This window comes from Nematolebias whitei, chromosome 15, assembly GCF_014905685.2.
Source record: "Nematolebias whitei isolate Nwh7 chromosome 15, NemWhi1, whole genome shotgun sequence".
Classification (NCBI taxonomy): domain Eukaryota; kingdom Metazoa; phylum Chordata; class Actinopteri; order Cyprinodontiformes; family Rivulidae; genus Nematolebias; species Nematolebias whitei.
The window spans coordinates 41,569,779-41,591,896 of NC_056512.1; the positions used below are offsets into that span (position 1 = coordinate 41,569,779).

Genomic DNA, 22,118 nt, shown 5'->3' on the forward strand with positions numbered 1-22,118 from the left:
GTTTTCTAAGACTCCAGTGCATTTATTGTTCGCTCAGATTAGAAACAGCCTGAAGGATCTCGATTTCAAACCACACACACGTATATATTAAAATTTATTTGACATTACAGCTTAAAGATTACAATAATGCAAATATATTTCCAATTAAATCACAGAAATGTGTTCAGTTCTTTAAAAAAGTGGCACAAAACCACCAAATAGTGTATTCATTAGCAGATTATGTTTAAAAAGATGAGAACCAAACATCTTTCCAACAGACGGAGGCAGTATTATGGGATGGGATGGAGAGAAAAGAGGGGGACGCTGAGCCAAGCGTTGCTTTTGTGTGCTCGGATGCTTTATTATTATTTTTCCCCCCTGTAGTGATCTTTCACATGGCTTTCACTTTGATTTGCTTCATCTTCATCTGCTTCTTCTCAATCTTCTTCTGCTCCCGCCGCTGCGCCGCTTCCTGCAGAACAAAAGTAAAGAGTTTCCAGTTAAAACGAATAAAACACGAAGAAAGCTTCACTCAGCAGGACCGCCTGTTTGTGTGACTGCGGAGTACGAAATCCAGAGTTTTTTCTCTTTAGAGTTCGTTTATCACATCGTTTATTTTCAGTAGGCCTGTCATGATAAACAATAAATCAATTAATCGCACGATAAATAAAAATGATCGACCTCATGTTCATTTATCGGCTTTATCGTTTCTTCGTCTCTCTCTTTCTACTGAAGACACTGGATGACAAAAAGCTCAACTCCGGTGCTCTTCACTGACCCCTCCCTTTCTCTTTAAAATACATTTAACAATTCAAAACCGTGTTTTTGGATCATTAAAAGCAGCTAAGCTGAGAAGCTAAGCTACGAGCTAAGCTAACAGGCCGACCTCGGGGAATAAACCTCCGTCTTGTCAAAGCTCCAAAATTCACGGTCGAAACTCGTGCCTTCGTCTAAAAAGTTATTTTTCTCTGCAAAAAGAAGCTGAGAACTTGTTTACTGATTTTTTTATTAAAAGCTTTGTGTGAAAAATGCTAAAGAGCTCAAACCACACAGAGCGTCCGCCATCTTGAGAACTGAAGAGAGCCCATGTCACGTCAAGGGGCCTCCCTCCCATTTTTCTTAAAGAGACACGCTGCTCGCTCCCTCACTATCCATATTTCGGTTCAAACAGCCTTATACTGCCATCTGGTGGTCATAAAAAGGTACTACACCCAAAACAAATTAAACATTTCTTCTTAAATTTGACAATATTTACTAATTATTGTCAAAGTTCAAACAATATTATCGTTAATCTGAATAATTTCTGAGAATTAATCGCCCAGGAATATTTGTTATCATGACAGGCCTAATTTTCAGCTACTTTAGCTGCTCGTATTTCAAAAAGTTTCTCTCGTTCAGGACATCAGGGCTACAACTTTTGTTTTTGCAACTTTAATATTTAATTGTATTAAACGTTTTCCTCATCAAAACATGAACGTATGAAATGAAACGCACTAACTTTAGCTTGTAGCTACTGCTCTGCAAACTTTACCTTTTACCTCAAGTTACGCTAGTTTTAGCTTTGCTGGATTTAAATTTGTAGCTACTATTTAGCACATTTTAGCTACTCTTTTGTTTGTTTTGGCATTTAGTGTTTTGCAAATTTGAGCTTTTCTAATGTGCTAAATTTGGCTTTTAGTTTTTGCTCTGATCATTTCAGCTTCAGCTTCTTCAGCAAATTTCAGCATATTTGCAGAAAATTCTTTAGTTTAATCTGAAAACGAACAACATCCGACTAATTAATAATTTCTGTGAGTTTTATCTGGAATAAAACCAGGACTTGTTGGTTGAGTGTGTTGAGCTGTCAGACCTCCAGGCGGCGCTGTCTGTCAGGGTCCTCCTCGTTCATGATCCTCTCCTTCTCCGCTCTCTTCTTCTCCTCTCTGCGCGTCTGCGCCGCTTCCTGGCGCTGAGTGTGGGTCTGCTTCAGAAAGTTCTCCTCCACGCGAGCCCGGTTTCTGTCAGCTTTCAGTTTGCCCTGAAAGTCCAAAGAGGATTTGAGAACAGCTCGACTTCGAAAGCTGAAACGGGGGAACACGACGGTGTCGGCTCGGCACTCGCCTCTCTGTTGAGACGCAGCTTCTTGACTTTATCGATGCTGTAGATCACCATGTTCATGAGAGGAAGCAGAGAGTCCATGTCTTTGGGAGACGTGTTGCCCATGCCAGGCACTACACACAACATCATTCAGCACAAATTACACAAACAGAAGCAAACAAATGCACTGAAAAGATCCTGGGACTGAAAGGGCTCACCAATAAATGTAAACAGGAGTGTCTTCTTGGTCTCGGGCAGCTTCAGAGGCTGACCGTCCCTGAAGAACAAGGCGTTAGCGCTTCGTTAAAATCACTGATTACGAAGGAAGACGAAGGAAACACTTACTCTTGCATAACTTTTGGACCAGAAAATTGGTCCGAGAAATGGATTGACTCAATCTTGTCCGCATAGTTGGTGATATAGTGTACCATCTAAAAAATAAAAATACCACAAACGGATCGAAAAGTTACAATGACAGAGCTACAAGTTGAGCTGTGGTCCTTTTAGCTTGTAAACAGAAAGCTTCACCTTGTTGTCCATCACACCATCCGTCACCTCGCCCATCTCACTCAGAATGGCCATCGAGTCTGGAAGCCCGTACTTGGCCCCGGACTTCGGCTTGTCGTTGCAGAACTCGCTCTGCCAATAAAACATTTCATACCGAATAAGTGAATTTGCACCAAAAGTTAAAAGCCGTGTGCGAGTACAGTCTGTGCACAAGTACAAACGATACAAATGAAGGTTTCTGTGGAAGATATTCACCAAGTCCTGCATCTCCTTCTGCAGCCGAGCCATGGCCCTCTTAGCTCCGACAGCAAACACGAAAGTATCCATGTCCTCGTCATTAAGAGTCACTTTGACTTGCTGCAAACCAACAAACAAGACACGGTCATCAAAACCGAAACATCCCTCATTGCAGTGACAACATCTGCAACTTTTGTTTCTCACGTCCTGCTAAATGCGTCCTTAAATTAAAAGCAATAAACAAAATGTGTGAACGGCTGCCACTTGTGTTTGTTTACCTACAAAAACCACTGAAGTGACTGAAAAAGGGGCCAATAATCAGAACTTCCACTCTAAAGTCATTAGGGATGGAGACGTATGACAGTTTTGGTGTTTTGATTTATTGAGTAACTACTGGTGAGCAGAAAACACCAAAGTTCATGCTCAATAATCCAGGTAGAAAGTCCTGGAGCAGATACAAGTTTTTCGTACCACTTGGTCGCAGGCGGGCCTCATCATCCTGGTCAGAGTGTTGAGCAGGTCCTGCCTCTTCAAAAACTTCCACAACCAAATAAATTAATTAGAAACACAGATTATAAAATGATATAAACTTAGAAGAATGCTGTAAAGCATGGGCGATACCTTGAGCTGAATGAGCATGCCCTCGCAGCACACTCGCCCAGAGCACCACAGGTTGTAGATGTGTTCATTTTCCTGATTCAGCTTCCCGGTACTCACCGCTTCTTTACTCGTACCGTCGTCACCTTTCACACACATGTTGAACTTTTTGAAAATATAATCCACTGCATTGTAACTATACAGGGAAACAACGCGAGGCAATGATCCAGACACTGCAGAAGTGAGAGAGGAGCAAAACAAAGAGAAGAACTCACCCACTAGAGCAAAGTTGCTCTCCAGGAGCTCTCTGTGCGAGTTAAACCAGGCCTGAGCGAGGCGACTGTTTTTGTTCTTGCCGATGATGTAGTTCATGATGTAGGACAACAGGCCGGTCACCATCAGGATCTCCATGTAGTAACTCTCCCAGCTGTTTTGAAGATGCGCAGGAACCTGCAGAGAAACAGCGAGTGCCCGTGTGTTTGTGTTATACTGCAGCAAATTTACGACAAAAAAACCCACACCTTTTTTAAACGATTCGACAGACTTTTGACAGGTTTGTTTGTGCTCTCTCGTGAGTAAAGTATAAAAAGGCAGCACCGTACGGGAAGAACATCAAACCATGTCTGATACAAGTGCCTTGACGTTAGCGGAGTCAGTTTGACACAGTTCCTGAACCGTATGAACTAATTACATCAAACAAACCAAACGCCTGATCAATAAAACTAACAGCTGTGAGTTAGGCTAAAAGAAACCACTACTGACAAAGTCAAACTTGGAAAGCTGCCATGAAAACGGTAATATTTTGTGTATTCACAGCTTTATTTTGCTTTTAGTTAACCTCCTATTGTTGCAGAAAGTGTCATGTGTAAACAGCGCATCCAACCTGTGCTCACATTCAAACTGACAGCATATAACCTGCTGACTTCGTTCTCAGGAGATTTAAGCAATAAGCCCGGTTTACCGTGTGGATTATGAGGGGGTCCTTCATGGAGTGGCTCGTCTTCTCCATGTCTCCAATCCCCTCAAACTCCTCCTGGTCATATTTGCTGTACATATCTTGATCCTTGAGAGGGGAAAAACAAACATTAAACGACTGCAGGCTATTAAATATCATTTATGTATTTATCTCAGAATGTGATCAAACTGACGATTAAAAAAAAGTTTTATACTTGTGTTTCAGAGTCCTCAAAGCCATCTTGGCCATCCTCCAGCTCCACGGTGGCTTCGTCTTCATCCTCTTCAGGCTGTGAGGATGCTGCGACACGTGGCGGGGGAGCGGTTTCTGCCTCAGCCGTCTGATCATCATTCATGTCCTCAAACTCAGCAAAGTCGTTGTCGTCAAAGTCTGCCACGTCCTCCCCATCGTCAAAGTCATCGTTGTAACGTCCCTTGGAGACGGGAAGTGCCAGGAGGAGCAGCAGCGTAGGAACGAGGAGGAGATACGCACTCCGCATGGCGGAACCTGCAAACTATGGATGCAACAAAACAATAAGCGATGAAGAAAAAGAAGAAATCAGAAGCACAATTGATAAAATATTTAAAAAACAAAACACAAGGGCTGAGATTCAGACCAGAAATTTGACATTGCTAAGGGGAAAAACCTAGAAGTTTATAAATTAAACATCATCAGGGTAAAAGAAAAGCATTCAAAACATAGTCCTGGAGGAAGTTCTCCCTAAGATTAGACCCTGCAATGAAAAACACCAGGAATCTGCAGACTACAGGCCTCAACATCAAGTTTATAACAGGACATCTAACTGAAGTGGCAAAAAAGCCTTTTTTTTTCTAAACAGGCAGAACATATTAGGTTTGAAATGATACAACTGAAAACAAAAACAATAATAAAAAAATAAATAAAACTAAGGGAAATTCACACTTCACTGTGAAAGACGCAAAACAACATGAAATGATCGAAGAAACTCGGGTTTTATTTTAGCTGAATCTCAACAGAGCTAAAGCTCAGACGAGTTGAGGCACAATAAACCCACTGAAGTGAACTAATTCATTATATCTAACTTCACACATTTAACATTTCAGTTACACAACGATAGTTATGAATAAACACGAGCGCACCCAGCTCCCACTTAGCGCAGTTAGCATGTTACCATTAGCATGCTAATGCGGCTAACATGCGTAGTACATTTCCTGCCAAACAACCAGTCATTTAAACATAAACCAAACTGCTTCTTCTCAACATAACTCGCTTGAAACAGACATTCTGAAAGCAAAGTAGTGAACGAGCATCTTGAAAAAGCACCAACTAACCGACGGAGGTAGTAAAGGTTAAATTGGATGAGAATAAGAAATCAGGTCCGTCCTTGAAGTGATGCTAACCGGAAGCAGGAAGCTCACCAACACGGTGGATTGTTCAAAACAAAAGCACTACTGAGCAGCAAAATCTGGACTATTTTGTCAACTAACAGTAAAGTAATGTTTTTAGCTTCAGCGATACACATGAAAAACACAGCTACAAAACAATGGTCATTTTTCTTTACATCATATCATAAAAATAAGGAGAAAAACGGTAAAGTTAAAATCCTTTAATATTGTCCGTGCTAGATATTGTGCCCTCTTGTGGTTATAATGCGTAACTACATGTTTTCTTCATAACGATTTCCTTTGGGGAAAAAATAAAAACAAAACAATAAATAAATATGTGAAATGTGTTTATTAATTATTAATAAATAGTATTTATTAATGAATATCTATTGGTGCGAAAAAAATTAACAGCTGCTTAAGATTTTATTTGATATGAGTCAGAGTCAGAGAGTCTTTATTGTCATTCGCACCTCATGTGGTACATGTGGTGGTGCGAAATTATGTACACAGGGTCCCAGTTACATCCAACAATAAAATGTAGAAGAAAAACAATGATGACATCTAAGATATGTTTGTGCTGATGTTCAATGTTTTATGTAATGAGTGCTTAGTGTATATTTAGTTGATGTTTTTCTTAGTTCATATCTTAGATGTTATTACTGTTTTTCTTATACATTTTATTGTTGGATGTAACTGGGACCTTGTGTACATAATTTCGCTCCACCACATGTACCACATGAGGTGCGAATGACAATAAAGAAACTCTGACTCTCTGACTCTGATATGAACTAAGAAAAACATCAACTAAATATACACTAAGAGCTAATAGCATATAAATATTACGTCGAACATCAGCACAAACATGAACATGAGTCTGTGTCTTCAGTACAGAAACAAAGACAGACAATGGAAAATAGTAACAATAATAACAATAATAATAACAATAATAATAATAGAGTTAAGTTTTTTTTAAAACTTACAAGTTCGTATTGAAATACCGTAGTTTTATTTTATTATTATTAAGATAATACTGTGTACTGTACAGCAATTCTGGGTTATATACTGCCCTCTCGTGGTCGTAATGCGTTACTACATGCGCTGAATTATAAAGTTTACTTTGAAAGAGTTAACAGGAAGTACATATTTATTGTAACGTATTACTTGATAAAACTATGTCGTAGTTACCATTTGTGAGAAACAAAGGCGAACTCACGTTAACAAAATCACTTGGGTTCTTATGTATTTGTCAAACTAATTTGACGAACACAAAATTTTGTTTAAACATATATAAAAATACTAAAACCACCGCTGTGCTTTTAATTTGTATTTTCAATAACCGGAAGTTTATTTTTTTGACCAACGAGAAGAAACCGGAAGTTGATTGCATTAAATTTCACTTGACTTCATGTCGCGGGCGAGCAATGCTACCCTTTGTTAAGAGAAGTGCTGAGAAATCTCGTTTAGAAACAAGACTGGCTTAATCAAACCGTCGGTGTCGCCGAGTTTCTCGGTGCTCGTTCTGAAACGTGAAACCGCTCGTTCCGAGTTCATTCACGGAACTTCTTTTTTCACAAGCTAGCGTGTTAGCCGTGCTGACAACTGTTCGGAAAGATGTCGCTTCACGGCAAGAGAAAAGAAATCTACAAATACGAAGCTCCATGGACGGTGTACGCCATGAACTGGAGCGTCCGTCCGGACAAACGCTTCCGGCTGGCTCTGGGGAGTTTTGTAGAAGAATACAACAACAAGGTGCGCAACGTTATTGTCACAACAGCTAGCTAGCTAATGCTAACTGTTGGACATCGTGGCTCCACACACCAGCGCTTGTTCTGCTCTTTCCACCACAACTGATGGTTTTTAGGAGTTGTGGTGGTTTGGTTGATAACCGTATGCTGATATTTGCTCCTTCTTTGGTTCATGATCTTAAATGCCCTTGTTTGTTCTGCTCAGGTTCAGCTGGTGGGTCTGGAGGAGGAGAGCTCAGAGTTTGTGTGCAGGAACACGTTTGATCATCCTTACCCCACCACCAAGATCATGTGGATCCCAGACACCAAGGGGGTTTACCCAGACCTGCTGGCCACCAGTGGGGACTATCTGCGCATTTGGAGGGTGAGATGAAACCTGCTGTTGGTTATTAATGGTTGAGAGTTTTCATTCCCCTTACACACTGAAAGAGACTGAACACTGAGACTATCCAGTTCAAGATTTTTGTGTCAGTACTCATTTTATTATCTAAACACATTAGGCCTCGAGGCTCAATGGGATTTACCTGTCTAAACAAAGGTTGAATGAACCAAGGTCCTTTTTCCTCGTTAAAAAAGTGTGGTTAGTCAAAGCCGAAACTGTTGGTGCAATATAATAATAATAATAATGTCAGCACTGTATGTTTCCATACAATGGCGAAATTAGTCTCTGCATTTAACCCATCCACCACCAGGTGGTGCAGTGGGCAGCTATTGAAAGTGCCCAGGAGGCATTTTGGGGATGAGGTGTGCTGCCCAAAGACACCACGTGATGTGCAGTGACTGGGGATCGAACCTGGGACTTCTGGGTCCCAAGCCGGCTGCCCTGCCTCTACACCATCTCGGCCCCCATATATCTTTCTAATACCGTATTTTTTGGCCTATAAGTTTCAGCTTTTTGCATAATTTGCATGCCCTGCGACATATGCTGAAGCGACATATTTATGGAGTTTTTCCCCCATATTTATAAACCAATTTTTGGCTGAAATATGATCGTTTTCATTCTGACTGAAAATATTGAACACTACCATTTTCAGCCGCTAGATGGCACCACCATGCGTTGTATCATGTAATAGATAAAAGTGGCTATTAATGACACAATCGGCTTGTCATATATCGCCTCTTTCGTCCAGCTCGTCTGGAGCAACCGTCAAATCAGCTTCATTTTACTGCACCGCCCCGATGAAATGCATCTGATTTGACCATTGAAGTGCATTAAAGTCGAGCAAACATAATTTGGTGGTTATCTGGTTAAATTTAGAAGAAATGGGCAGCGAGTCCTCCCACGCACGCTACTGCTACCGCGTATCGGCTTTTGAAATGCAGCTGATTTGATGGTCGAAGTGCATTTATTAAGGAAAAGTTAGACTGAGACACACTTTTACTATCATGTTGAGCAAACAAATAATTGTATTTAAGTGTTAATTTTGTAAAATTCTTGTTAAAATCCTCCTGTGCACATTCCTGCGGCCACCATTTGGCATCCGATCTATTTTTGGCACAACACCGGCTAGGGCTGGGCGATATGGCCTAAAATCAATATCACAATATATTGAGCAGTTCATATCGATAACGATAAATGGACAATAACTGCAACCCCCCACCCCCGAAAATAATATGATAATTCACAGCCAGTTATATTGACGGCATAATTCCCTTTTTATTGCCACTTTAATGAACTTTAAAACTACATCTCCTGCAAATAAATGAAGAAAATGTGCACTTTTAGTTGTTAATAGTTTTTGAACAAATGAGCACAACTGAACAATTTTAGAAGAATAAAATAACTTAACATTCCTGCAAACAAAAAGTATTAAAAATAAAATCTCTTATAAACGAAATGGTCGCATTTGAGTTGTCAAGTATTCCCTTGTAAATAAAACGAAATAATAAAAATTAATTTGCCATTTGGAAAAGTAAACGACGAGTTGTGAAAATATGATGTCACGTGCAAAGGTCTACCTCTCCGTAAAGATCTCTTGTAAACAGTTAGACATTTTTTAATATTATTATTAGCTGCTCCTCTCCCTCCTGGACCAGCTCTGCTGCCACTTCAACTTTCAAACTGTCCTCCATTTTCTCCACCGCACCGTCTCTTTCACTTCTTGTTACAGACGGGATGGGGTGGCGTCACGTGACTACAGACTGCACGTAGCGCAGCTTCTTAAAGGGACGTGAGCATAACTTACCTATACACAGCCAAAAGACAAAACGACTTTTATTTTTTTAAAACACCATAAATGCTGACGTGAGCAAAATGACGTCGCTCGTTGTTATAAGTGTCTGTTAATTTTCGATATATTGCCCCGCCCTAACACCGGCCCACATGTCCAGGTTGTCAGCGGTGACGCATAATAGATGCAACTTATACAGCAAAGCGACGTATTTATGGATTTTTTTCATTTTATTAGACACATTTGGACTGATGCGACGTGTACGGCGTAAAATACGGTACTCTATAAATTATATATTTTCCTCGTGTTATCCTGTACAACACTGTCCTGGTGCTGCAGACGTGAAAGGAGGAAATCTCTTAATTAATCTAGCATCATCCTAAAACGTTTTGGGATGAAGTTTCATGACGACAGTAGAAAAGTTGAGATTTACTCTGGGACATTTATGTTATGGGATGTTTGTTTACTCTGCTTTCGTCTCCCAGGTCAGCGACACAGAAACGCGTCTTGAATGTTTGCTGAACAACAACAAAAACTCAGACTTCTGCGCTCCTCTCACCTCCTTTGACTGGAATGAAGTTGATCCCAACCTGCTGGGTAAAAAAAAAATCAACACAATGAATATTCGTACAATAATTTAGTAATGTGTTTGTTTTGATCTTGATGTATTTAATTTTTTGTCTTGTAGGAACATCCAGCATCGACACCACCTGCACTATCTGGGGACTGGAGACTGGCCAGGTGTTGGGCAGAGTCAACCTGGTCTCTGGACATGTGAAGACCCAGCTGATCGCTCATGACAAAGAGGTGGGCGCTTGTGACTTTTAAAAACGTATTCCCACTGTGATTTGCAGAATTTTAGTGTTTGCTCGAGGACAGACTTTTAAAAATGTAATTTGGTCTTGATCACTCCAAACTTTATGAGAATTTCTCAAAAGTTAATTTATTATTTTTGTCTCCATTTGCCGCCCAGTTTTTGTACGTGACCATTTCAGATTGTTTTCTCAACACTGGTTGAAGGTTATCCTGAAATAAATCAAAATTAAAGGAGTTTAATAATTTTCCAGAAGATTTTTCTGCCTGGATTGTTGAGCGCGCGTCAGGACACTAATTCAGTGAACTGTCAAACTGTCAACAAAACAGGATCGAAAGCAAGCGGAGTCCATCCCTACAGTTTCTGCAATGATCTTGCACGCGCTTTGGGTGTTTTACAAAATTAATTAGCACAGAAAATGTTCAGAGGTTCACAAAATCACAAGTTACGAACAGATGTTTGAGGACAGAGAAGCAAAACCAGCTGCTGCTGGATCGTCCGCACCTTGAAACGGTCGGACGTTTCCTGTGGAGCCGATCAGCAGCTACCTGTCAGGACGCTCCCAGAGGTCCTCGCTATTAAAGAGGGAACTCTCCATCACGAGAGAAAACGCAGAACTCGGAGGAACGTCTCCGTTTGTCCACGGAGGAAACGGTCTTCGTGCAGAGGGAAGTGCTCAGCGTCTGTGTCTCCTCAGGTGTACGACATCGCCTTCAGCCGCGCAGGAGGAGGCAGAGACATGTTCGCCTCTGTTGGTGCCGACGGATCCGTTCGTATGTTCGACCTTCGGCATCTGGAGCACAGCACCATCATCTACGAAGACCCCCAGCACCACCCGCTGCTCCGCCTCTGCTGGAACAAACAGGACCCCAACTACCTGGCCACGATGGCCATGGACGGCATGGAGGTCAGCGAGCTGCTTGTTGCACGTTTAAACTTTAAACGCAAGAGCAGCGTTTTTGACTCGGTGTTTTCTTACGACAGGTGGTCATCCTGGATGTGCGCGTGCCGTGCACTCCCGTGGCTCGGCTCAACAACCATCGCGCCTGCGTTAACGGCATCGCCTGGGCGCCTCATTCTTCGTGTCACATCTGCACTGCAGGTGAGCAGAGCAGGGAGTTGGGGTCGCACAGAGATGGAGCGGGGCGGACGATTTCTGCAGACGCTTCCCTCCACAGATTTAGTTTCAGGAAAAAAAATGCTGCTCGTGTCCGAAATCAACACGTCGAATTGGGACGACTTGTGATCGACCGCAGCAGAAAAAGGACCGTACGGCTAACCGCTTGCAGCTGAAGGCGAAGGGTGGTTAAGTTTTTGTCTGTGTGGAGTCAACCTGATTCAAGATGGCCACCACAGCTAAGCAACATTAGCACACACAGCATGCCAGTTGTACAGACATTAGGAAGACATTTAGCTAAGAGTCACTCCCAACACATAATTCAAACAGATCACCCTACAGCTGTTCTTAATTCTGTGTTAGCAAAATATCTCACGAACCATTGGATGAAACGATGTATATTTATAACTGAATATGTTTGAGAAACAGCCAAATGACCTCAGGAAAAGAAACGGCACATTTTACAGATAAGGGACTAAAATATAGTGTAGTGTTGGATGAGCATCGTCCCTTACGCACTTTATGAGCACAACATTGTTGCCTATAACCTTGGCATTAACGGTTTGTCTGTTAGTAAAATATCTCGTGAACCACTGGACAGATTATAGGGAAACTTTCAGGGAGTAATCATCAACATCAGATTAAATTCAATTTAAATTCAGTTCAGTTTGTTTATATAGCACCAAATCACAACTGAAGTCATCTCAGGACACTGAACAGAAACATTCACATACTTATTAACATCTGGAGTAGGTCTGTCGCGATAAACAATAAATTAATTAATCGCATGATAAATTAAAATTATTATCGACCTCATTTTCATTTATCGACTTTATCGTTTATTCGTGTCTCTTTCTACTGAAGACACTTGATGACAAAAGGCTCAGCTCCGGTGTTCTTCACTGACCCCTCCCTTTCGCTTTTCTCTTTAAAATTTGTTTTAATCGTCCAAAATTGTGTTTTTGGATCGTTTAAAGAAGCTAAGCTGAGAAGCTAAGCTAACGGGCTAAAAAAACCTCCTTTTTGTCAAAGCTCCAAAATTCACGATTGAAACCCGTGTCTTGATGTAAAAAGTTGTTTTTCTCTGCAAAAAGAAGCTGAGAACTTGTTTACTATTTTTTTTAATTAAAAGCTTTGTGTGACACATGCTATGTTAAAGAGCTCAAACCACACAGAGCGTCCGCCTTTTTGAGAATCAAAAAAAAAGGAAGGAGAGACGGCCCATGTCACGTCAAAGGGGCTCCCTCCCATTTTTCTTAAAGACACGCCGCTCGCTCCCTCACTATCCATCCTTCGGTTCAGTCTTATACTGCCATCCGGTGGTGGAAAAAGTTACTACAGTCAAACTAAAAATTACCTACATTTCTTCTTAAATTTGACAATAATTACTAATTATCGTGAAATTTCAAACGATATTATCGTTTATCGCAATAATTTCTGAGACAATTAATCGCCCAGCAACATTTGTTATCGTGACGCCTCAGCCTGCACAAGACAAGCTCTACCTGAGTGAGTTTTACAGATGCGTAGCTAAGACGTGGCGTGGTAGTAGCTGAGAGTTGCCACACATACGTGCGCTGTAGATCATGCGTTATCACGTGACATGTTGCAACAATGGCTTTCCTCATCACCATCATCATTCTCTCACTCAAGGAATCTTTTTTTTTTTTTAAATATCTCCACAGTTCCTTTTGTTCTTGTTCTGATGTTTCTTGTTGTTTTTCCTGCAGCGGACGACCACCAGGCTCTGATCTGGGACATCCAGCAGATGCCTCGCGCCATCGAGGACCCCATCCTGGCCTACACGGCTGAAGGGGAGATCAACAACGTGCAGTGGGCCTCCACGCAGCCGGACTGGATCGCGATCTGCTACAACAACTGCCTGGAGATCCTCCGTGTCTGAAGCCGCAAGAAAAGGAGCGCTGTTTCACATCTGGACTTGTCGTCCTCATCCCTCTGTTTTCAGGGCAGAGGCGAGGCCTCGGCTGAACTTCCTGAACATGTTCGGAGTGTCACACGCCTGGTTTACATTTGTTCTTCATCATGTCTGCTCTGGTTTTTATTAAACGTGCGTGAGTAAGCTCTTATTTATTTTGCTCAGCAGCTGAAAGACGCGTCAGTGCTGTGATTTCGGAGCTGGCGTTCAGTTTTTTTATACTCCTCGGTGTCGTTTCAGCCGGACGAAAGGCTAAAGGGAGGGCGTTGGATGTCGAGGTTGCTCCAAGCTGCTGTAACTGGCAGAAGATGATGACCTCGTTAATATGTAGGTTCATGTTGTAGCCTGTTGGTGGATACATACCATAATTTTGACGAGTATATTTCAGCCCTGTTTGCTTATGTGGCAGTTTCGGCTGCCCTCTGTGTGGATGAGTGTGTGACCTGTGCGACTTTAAAAAAAATGTTAATTAACTTTAGAGGCTCGTGCTGCTGCAGTAACGCTCACACCAGAGCGACCTTCTCAAAAGATCCCCGATTCTTTTCGTTCGTTGAAGCTTGTGTTTTTGAAGAGCTGCGTTTTTATCTGTTCGAGTGAAGTCTGAAGCGAATGGAAACGACTTCCTGTCTTTCTCCCGTGTTCAGTAACGGAAGGGTCCTGTCCTTGTTGCATGCCACTACAAGGCAAAGTGTACATACATATAAATATATCGAACTCGGATGTTGGTTAGCCAAGTGTTCACGTTGTAGCTTTTTTCATAAAGTTTATTATTGAATTTAATAAAACGTATTCCTCCATGTCTTAGAAGCTAACTTCCAGTTGTGTTGCCTTTTAAAATAAAAGTGATGTAAATTAAATGTACTTGTAGGGCGTCTTTTTAGCCGACCGGGCTTCACAACAACCCCCCATTCAGCACTTTACTGGTCTGAACTCAGAACTAGATCCAGGCAGGGTTACTCTCTGACTTTATTTAGACCAGGTTGTTTTATTATATCAAAACATTCAGCGTGTTCAGGATGCTGTCACCGTAAACCCTTTAAAACAACCACAGTTGCAACAAAGGGACGTACATATAAAATCAAGAACATTTAAACAGTAAGACCAATAAAAATGGTTCGGAGCAAATTTCAGGCTGCGCCAAAAGCCAGGGAGTAAAACCGTGTTGGGGTCTCGTCTGATGGGAGGCAGGACATCGTTCCATAATCTTGGAGCAGCTACAGAAAAAGTTCTGTCCCCTATGAGCCTCAGTTTGGACTTCGGCACTTCCAGGATCAGCTCCACGTGATCGAAACAAGTTCAGGGTGGATGCTCCACGTCCAGAGGAGCAAGTCGAGGTGGTTCAGGGATCCGGTTCCCTGGACGCCAACGATGGGAGGAGACCCTGGGGAAGATTCAGGACACCCTGGAGGGACTTGGCCAGGAAACACTTTGGAGTCCTCTGAAGAGCTGACCTGTGGCTTTGGGCCTCCCTGCTCAAGCTGCTGCCCCCATGACCCGACCAGACCAAGATAATGGATGGATGCTGTCAGAATATTTACATTTAGATGTGGATATTGTAGTATGTCATATCCTGAGATATATTCATACATTAAACGGGTTCTTCATTTTTCTGGACTGTATAACATACGTGCATTGAACTTAGATAAAATGTGGACGTGAGACGTTAATTATCTTTGACTCACCAAGCGAGTGGGTCATTTATTAACAGAATCAAGTTTAACACATCACACATTTACATTAATTGGCAAGAATTGGAAAATAACGACATAATCAGCTTTACAACCAGGAAAACCATACGGCCATGATTTTCCGTTGCTACACCACAGACATTTCTGAAAACATCTGGATTAATTTTCTAGCAAATAGGAGAGTTTAAAGATGGAAAGATGAAGTTTATCTGAGAGAGATGTGTGAGGGAATTTGTCTGTTTTAACCAGAACAGCACGCTCCATTGAAATCAGCTTGGGCCAACGGTACGCTTGGTCGAGATAGAACTTTTACCTTGCAGACGATAGCTTCAGCGTCGGTGTAGAGCTCTTCTTTTGACTCTTTCAGCGTCTCCGTGAGAACAGCTAAAAACCTTGGGAGTCGTGTGAGGTTATCCAAACAAAAGTTATAATTCCCAAAATCGTCTCTGGTTCAGCTTGTTCTAATTCAGCAGCATCCTGAATGCCCGCGTTCTGCATTCAGGAACTCCCAAACTCTCTGCATTCTGGATTCCAAAAACTCCTCTACTTGAACTGCTGCTCCATCTTCAAGACTGAGCTTACAGCAGCTTCAAGACTGAGCTGAACTCTCTGTAGAACTCTTTCCATTCTTCTCCTTGAACTAGGAAGTGCCAACCTTTTAAGAAGGGTCACTTCCGGTTCATTTGAGAGCTTTTTGATTGGTCGATGGACCAAAGCAGAGGTGTGGTTTGTGATGTAAGGTGTTATTAAAAGTCAAGGAAAAGATTCAGATTGTTTAAGAACAGACAGAAAGATATCATGGAAAAACCAGACTTAGTGGCGTCTCTCACCAAGTATCTCGCTGTAAAAGTTAAACATGACATTTCTTTTCAGTAAACTTTCAGTTGACCGAAACTCGAACTTTGACACACTTACAAATTTGCTCACTTCAAAGCAGACGATCAAGAAATTGAATCGTTACTCTGTAACGTACTCTAACTTGATTTCACTTTGAATTGAGGATTAAGAATCATTACTACTGTTTAAGTAAATAAAAATGATTAGTTCACTTCAACATGTAGACATTGTTTGAACCAAAACACTTTGATTATCAAAACATTTGTAAAATAGTAATGATCATAGAGAATTGTCTTTTTCCACTTGATTAATTCAAGAAAGAAAGTCTCAGGATGGGTTAACCTGTATTTCTGGATTCAAATCAATGAAATGACAGTTTCAGTCCCATATGGTCAGTTTTGACATCAGGCCTAGTCCACTACAATATCTTCATAAAAACACACAAAGATCTCCAATTCTTTCAAAAACATTGTTCTTTCCAAAATCAACTTCAGCAAATTTGCTCAGTTTTTGATTTCTTATGCTACTGTTAGCATTTAGCTACTGTTTTGGCTACTAACATTCTGCTACTTTTATAGCTAAAGGGTCATAAAATTTTAGGTCATTCAGTATTCACAGAGCATTTTAATTATTATTTTTGCATAAAATCTATCATTTCTAATTTTTTGTAACAAAATTAGGACGTGCCGTCGACTAGAGGGTTCTATTAATTTTACATTGCAAACGTTTAAAAACATTTAATTGATGTTAAATAAAAGTCAAATTATTGAACATAAAATCAAACACTTACTCCGTCTTACAAATAAGTCATTACCGTAATTTTTGGACTACAAGGCGCACAATGTTTTTAATTTTTCTCAGAAATCGACGTTATGAATTAATTCTAGCTGTGCTTATTGACCTCAAACTGATTTTATTTTGTACAACTGAACAATGTTGAGAGTTATTGGGAATAAGTTGACTAAAGTTGGACTTATCTGACTGTTGTGTTTCGCTTAATGTGTCTTACAATCCGAAAAATATGATAATTTAAATGTTAATCGTTTCCACTTTAATCACCAGATTTAATCCAAAGCCTGGATTTCAAGCTTAAAATATCCACTTTGACTAGAATTCATCATCTTTAAATCATAAGTCTCAGTAAAAACAAAGCGATTAAAGGTTTAGAAACTAAAATACTAATTTGTGTCACCAGGTTACTTTAATAAATGGATTGTTACAATCCAGCAGAACCAACAAATCATGAAGCGCTTTACTTTTAAACTTTGAGCAAAAACGCATAAAAACAAACTTTTATGTGAAAAGGCCTGAAGAGGAAAAGCTTGAGTTACTAAAAATGGTTAAAGACGAGAACTTAAAAAGAGCTTAAATAATAAATAAATAAATAAAAACACCACTCAGAATGTGACGGGGTGTGTTATTTGAGTATTTATGGACGTTTTACAACTTTAAAACTCACACCCAAACAACTCGGATAAAAAAGTAGATATCTTTTTTTGTAAAACTTAGAATTGAATCCCACTTTTGTTTCTATTTTTACTTTAGTATTTCTTTCTAAAAACCATTTCACAGTTTGAGCAGTTTCTTAGTTCAACACATTTTTCTCAGTTCTTGTTGCTGCTCAGAGGAGTGGCTCTTCTCGTTTATTCCCGATTCCTCACCACAGACGACCTTCAGACTCATAAAGACATAAAACCCTCAGCTGTTCTTCCTTTAGCTGCGTTTCACAGAGATACAGAAACTCAGACAGGATGTGAGGATTGTTTCGACGAAGGGATTTGAGATGGAGCACAGCGAGCTGTCCGAGCGTAAGTTGAAACCTCTGGTTCCTGGTTTGGTGTTGAAAAATGAATTTACTCTGGTTTTTCTTGTTTTCTGCAGGGGATGGCTGGTGCACGTCCCCGCTGAAGGTTGTACTTCTCGGAGGAAGAAACTCTGGGAAGAACTCAGTGGGGAACCTAATCCTGGGGAAAGAGGAGTTTGTCACCAGAGAGCGGACGTCCTGCTCTCGGAGGCTGGGGGTGGTGGACGGACGCTGGCTCACGGTGGTGGACGCTCCAGGCTGGTGGTGTGACTTCAGCGCTCAGGACACGTCCAGGCTCGTGAGAAGGGAGATCCTGACCAGCGTGTCCCTGTGCTCCCCGGGCCCTCATGTGTTCCTGATCACTGTGAAGGCCAGCTCAGCCTTCTCAGAGAGGCGCCGCCGAGCTGTGGAGGAGCACGTGTCCCTGCTGGGACACGATGTGTGGAGACACTGCATCGTTGTCTTCACCTTCGCTGGCAGGTCTGAGCACACCGAAGCTCAGCAGGTCCTCGAGAGAGGAGGAGAAGGCCTCAGGTGGCTCACGGAAAGGTGTGGACGGAGGTTCGTTGTCCTGAACGGTGGAGCAGACGGGACAGAGCTGCTGCTGAAGATCCAGAAGCTCATCACAGAAAATGGAAACGGGGCGTTCGAGGTGCGGGACAGCATCTTACAGGCCGCGGCGGAGGAGAAGCGAAGGGTGGATGAGAGGGCTCAGATGAGATTCATGAGAATGAAACGACACAGGTGTCTGATGAGAGGTGAGCCATTAAAATCAATCAAACACAACCTTAACGTCCTGGGAAACGTAACTTGGGTTCAGATATAATTTACGCCCTCGTAATAATTCGCCCACAAGTCATTTGTGTATTGCACTCGATGTTTCTGCAGATCTGATTGTTTCCTCGATAAATGTTCTAAAATGATACTAAAAGCATCCATCCATCATACTTAACTGCTTCGTCCTTTTCGGGTTGCGGAATCACTGGTGTCCATGTCCAGCTATCACTGTGCGAGAGGCGGGGGACACCCTGGACTGGTCTCCAGTCCATCACAGGGACACAGAGACAAATGAGACAAACGACCATTCACTCTCTCACTCACACCTAGGGACAATTTAGAGTTACCAATCAGTGCATGTTTTTGGTCTGTGGGAGGAAACCGGAGTACCCGGAGAAAACCCACGCATGCACGGAGAGAACACGCAAACTCCACACAGAAAGGTCCCGGGTTGGGATTTGAACCGGCAACCTTCTCGCTGCGAGGCAACATCGTGTTGCCCATACTGAAAACAAATCCCATTAAGAAAAAGATTCAAAATGATCTGCCACAGCAATCGCTGCTACTTCTAACATTTTAGCTGCTTTCAGTTTGAGACTTTTGCTATTTTTAGCTTTTAGTCAACATTTTGCTACTTTTTCTTTTAGCGAGCCCACGTCTAAAGCAGGAGGCTAATCTCCATTTAAAATCATGATCACCTACAACAAACAATAAGTAAAATGGCCTCACTGGCAGTAATAGTGACTCATTACGTGGAGGAGACGAGTCGAGAAGTGGATTTATTTCTGGGTTGAATTAGGATCATTGAAAAGACATCTGTTTTTTCTGACCACTTAGTGGTCTGCACAGTTTTCACATCATTTAATGAGCCTGAACATAGATTCTTATTTGCCCAAACCATCCAGAACCATGCAGTTAAGAAAGGGCCGGTTTCTACATTTCCACACGATTTGATTATTGTCTAATATCTGGGTAATTTGCACAGAATTTTTATGAACATTTAAAAGTAAAATCAGTAATTCTGACTGAAAAACGGCAAATATACAATCACCTTCAAATATTCCTGTGATTCCCCCCCCCCCCATATCAGGGGTATTCAACTGGTGGTCCGGGGGCCAAATCAGGCCCACGGATGAGCTCAGGTAGGCCCACAAATTTTTTTTTTTTAATTTAGCCTTTATTTATCCAGGTTAGTCTCATTGAGCCACGAGAACTCATTTTCAAGAGAGACCTGTTTAGGGAGCACATGGTGGGGGTTAAGGGCCTTGCTCATGGGCCCAGAGTGGGGCGAATGAGGGTGGGGGCAAGTATGAGTGTTTCACCTACCCCACCCACAATTTTGATGTTGTCGGGGCCGGGGCGTGAACCGGCGATCTTCGGATCACAAGCCCACCTCTCTAACCTCTGCGCCACCACTCCCCAAACAAATGGGTTTAGTTTTAAAGAAAACTATATTTTAAACCATCAAACAAACGTATTTAATGGCAATTGCTGGATGTCCCTGAGCTCTTGGCTCTCAGTAACTGTGGCTAGGCCTGTCACGATAACAAATATTGCTGGGCAATTAATTGTCTCAGAACTTATTGCGATAAACAATAATATTTTTTTTTTTTTTTTTTTTTTTTTTCCCCTTTTTGTGATGGCCTCCCTTCTCCCCTTACAGCCATCCTCTCCACACCATTATTATTAAATATTTATTATAGTGACATTCTAGTGTAGGTTTTTTTTTTTTTTTTTTTTTTTTTTTTTTTTAATAGGATAGGAAAAAAGAAAAGACAAAGTAAGACTCCAAAATATAAGAAATATATACAAATAGAGCACACGTCAAAACACCCGGCCACTGTCTGTTCACCTGCAAAGAACATGACAAAACACAGCAACAAAATACATATGTATAAAGAACTTAAAATATTCATGGCTTTGCAGTAAGTTTCAATAAATATATATACCCATACCTACGCCTATATACATACATACATACATACATACACATGAATATACACTCACATACATATCTATATATCTACATATAAAGCCTACATAAACATCCCTGCTTCTATTTGTGTGTGGTTGTGAGCATGCATAAGTGTATAAGGCTTCTCTAATAGAACATTTATTAGTAATTGTGAAGCAGCAGAGACCCGACCCCCAAGACCAGAGGCAGACGAAAAAGTGGGGACCAGAGCCCAAGACCCCAGGAGGGACCCCGACCGCGGAGCCCCCAGAGCCACCCACACAGGGCGAACAACCCACCCACCCCCCAGAAGGGACCACAGGGGAGAACCGGAAGATCCCCACCAGCAACCACATACAGTGACCCCCCGGGGCCAACAGCGACAAACTCATAGGCCTCCGTCGGCACCCGCCACACCGATGTAGGTCCAGGTCCAGGCACCGAGGCCCGGGCACCGAGGACTCACACCACCCAGGCCAAGGCCCGACAGGGCCAGAGGACCCGAGCCCCACCAGGCAGACACCAGGCCGAGCCGACACACGCCCAAGCGCCCAGCCCCCGATACCAAGGGCCCCAAGCACGCCGGCAGGCAAGGGCACACCCCACCAGGGGGCCGCGCGATAGGGGCGCGATGCCAAGCACCCCCAGTTGTATCAAAGAGGGGGCAGTCCGAGTCTCGGCCTAACAAATACCCATTCATACACATACACAATCACACTATCCCAACCTCAATCTCACATTCATTCACTCAAAGACATACAATAACGATACATTTCATTCTTATTCCCGATACACACTCTATACCCCCCAGGTCCAAGACATGTACCCGCCCTCTACAGGGGGCAGCCCATGCCCAAACCCAGGAGGTAAACCCATTCATTCCTGAGTGGAGAAGAGCCAATACCCCAGACCCGGCCCAGGCCATGCCCCGCCGACAGGATACCCCCCCCACCATGAAGAGGACACGCCACCGACCACCCCCACACACCGCCAACAACCAAGCACGCACCCCCAGCCGACCGCCCGCCAGGCCCCGGCAGCCACCCCGGCCAGCGGGCCAACCATGGCACCCAAGAGCCAAGCTCAGGGGGTCCAAACAACCCCAGGGAGAGCACAGCGCCAGCACCGCCCATGGCAACCCCCAGACCCTGAACCCCCACATAGTCCTGGTCAACACCCGACGGCCTGCCCTTCTCCCGGACCCCACCCCCGGAATGGCAGTCAGGGAACTAGGTGGGTAGGAAGAGGAGAAAAAAATAAAATAAAATAAATAAATAACTAAAAATAAGACCCCGACACATACACCCCCACCCCTAGATGTGCTGTTGATGTGTGTTGTTGTATAGTGCCATTAAAAAGGAAAGAAGAAGGAGCAAAGGCTGGCATGGTGCCAGTTTCCCCTCCACCCCAACTCTATCCAAACCCTAGTGTCTAAATGCAACCGTTGTGAGCACAGGCACAGGGGGTGAGAGTAAGGTCATCCCACCACCCATAGCCATGTGCCCACCTCAAATTCCTATATATGAATGTCATGAGGATGTTATGAATGAATGTCTAAGG

The 22,118-nt window shown here is 42.5% G+C and overlaps 3 protein-coding genes across 3 annotated transcripts in view; 2 read left to right on the forward strand and 1 right to left on the reverse strand.

Moving 5' to 3' along the window:
• Window position 1: 1 nt before the first annotated feature.
• On the reverse strand, window positions 2-5,740 carry ccdc47 (coiled-coil domain containing 47). Its single transcript, XM_037688718.1, has 13 exons — window positions 5,662-5,740; window positions 4,566-4,865; window positions 4,358-4,459; window positions 3,672-3,846; window positions 3,421-3,542; window positions 3,271-3,336; window positions 2,818-2,919; window positions 2,584-2,694; window positions 2,401-2,486; window positions 2,274-2,332; window positions 2,080-2,189; window positions 1,829-1,996; window positions 2-451 (listed from the first exon to the last, which is right to left on the reverse strand). The coding sequence occupies exons 2-13, from the start codon at window positions 4,848-4,850 to the stop codon at window positions 371-373; spliced, it is 1,467 nt and encodes a 488-aa protein (XP_037544646.1). The 5' UTR covers window positions 4,851-4,865; window positions 5,662-5,740; the 3' UTR covers window positions 2-370.
• Window positions 5,741-7,093: 1,353 nt separating this feature from the next.
• On the forward strand, window positions 7,094-13,952 carry dcaf7 (ddb1 and cul4 associated factor 7). Its single transcript, XM_037688719.1, has 7 exons — window positions 7,094-7,464; window positions 7,666-7,824; window positions 10,117-10,228; window positions 10,320-10,438; window positions 11,143-11,352; window positions 11,430-11,547; window positions 13,293-13,952. The coding sequence occupies exons 1-7, from the start codon at window positions 7,327-7,329 to the stop codon at window positions 13,463-13,465; spliced, it is 1,029 nt and encodes a 342-aa protein (XP_037544647.1). The 5' UTR covers window positions 7,094-7,326; the 3' UTR covers window positions 13,466-13,952.
• A 3,918-nt stretch (window positions 13,953-17,870) lies between these two features.
• The window catches only part of LOC119421226, a 14,400-nt gene continuing 10,152 nt past the window's right edge, over window positions 17,871-22,118 (forward strand). The window contains exon 1 of the mRNA XM_037688604.1: window positions 17,871-18,585. Within this exon, the coding sequence (XP_037544532.1) occupies window positions 17,871-18,585 (715 nt within the window). The remainder of the gene's footprint in view (window positions 18,586-22,118) is intronic.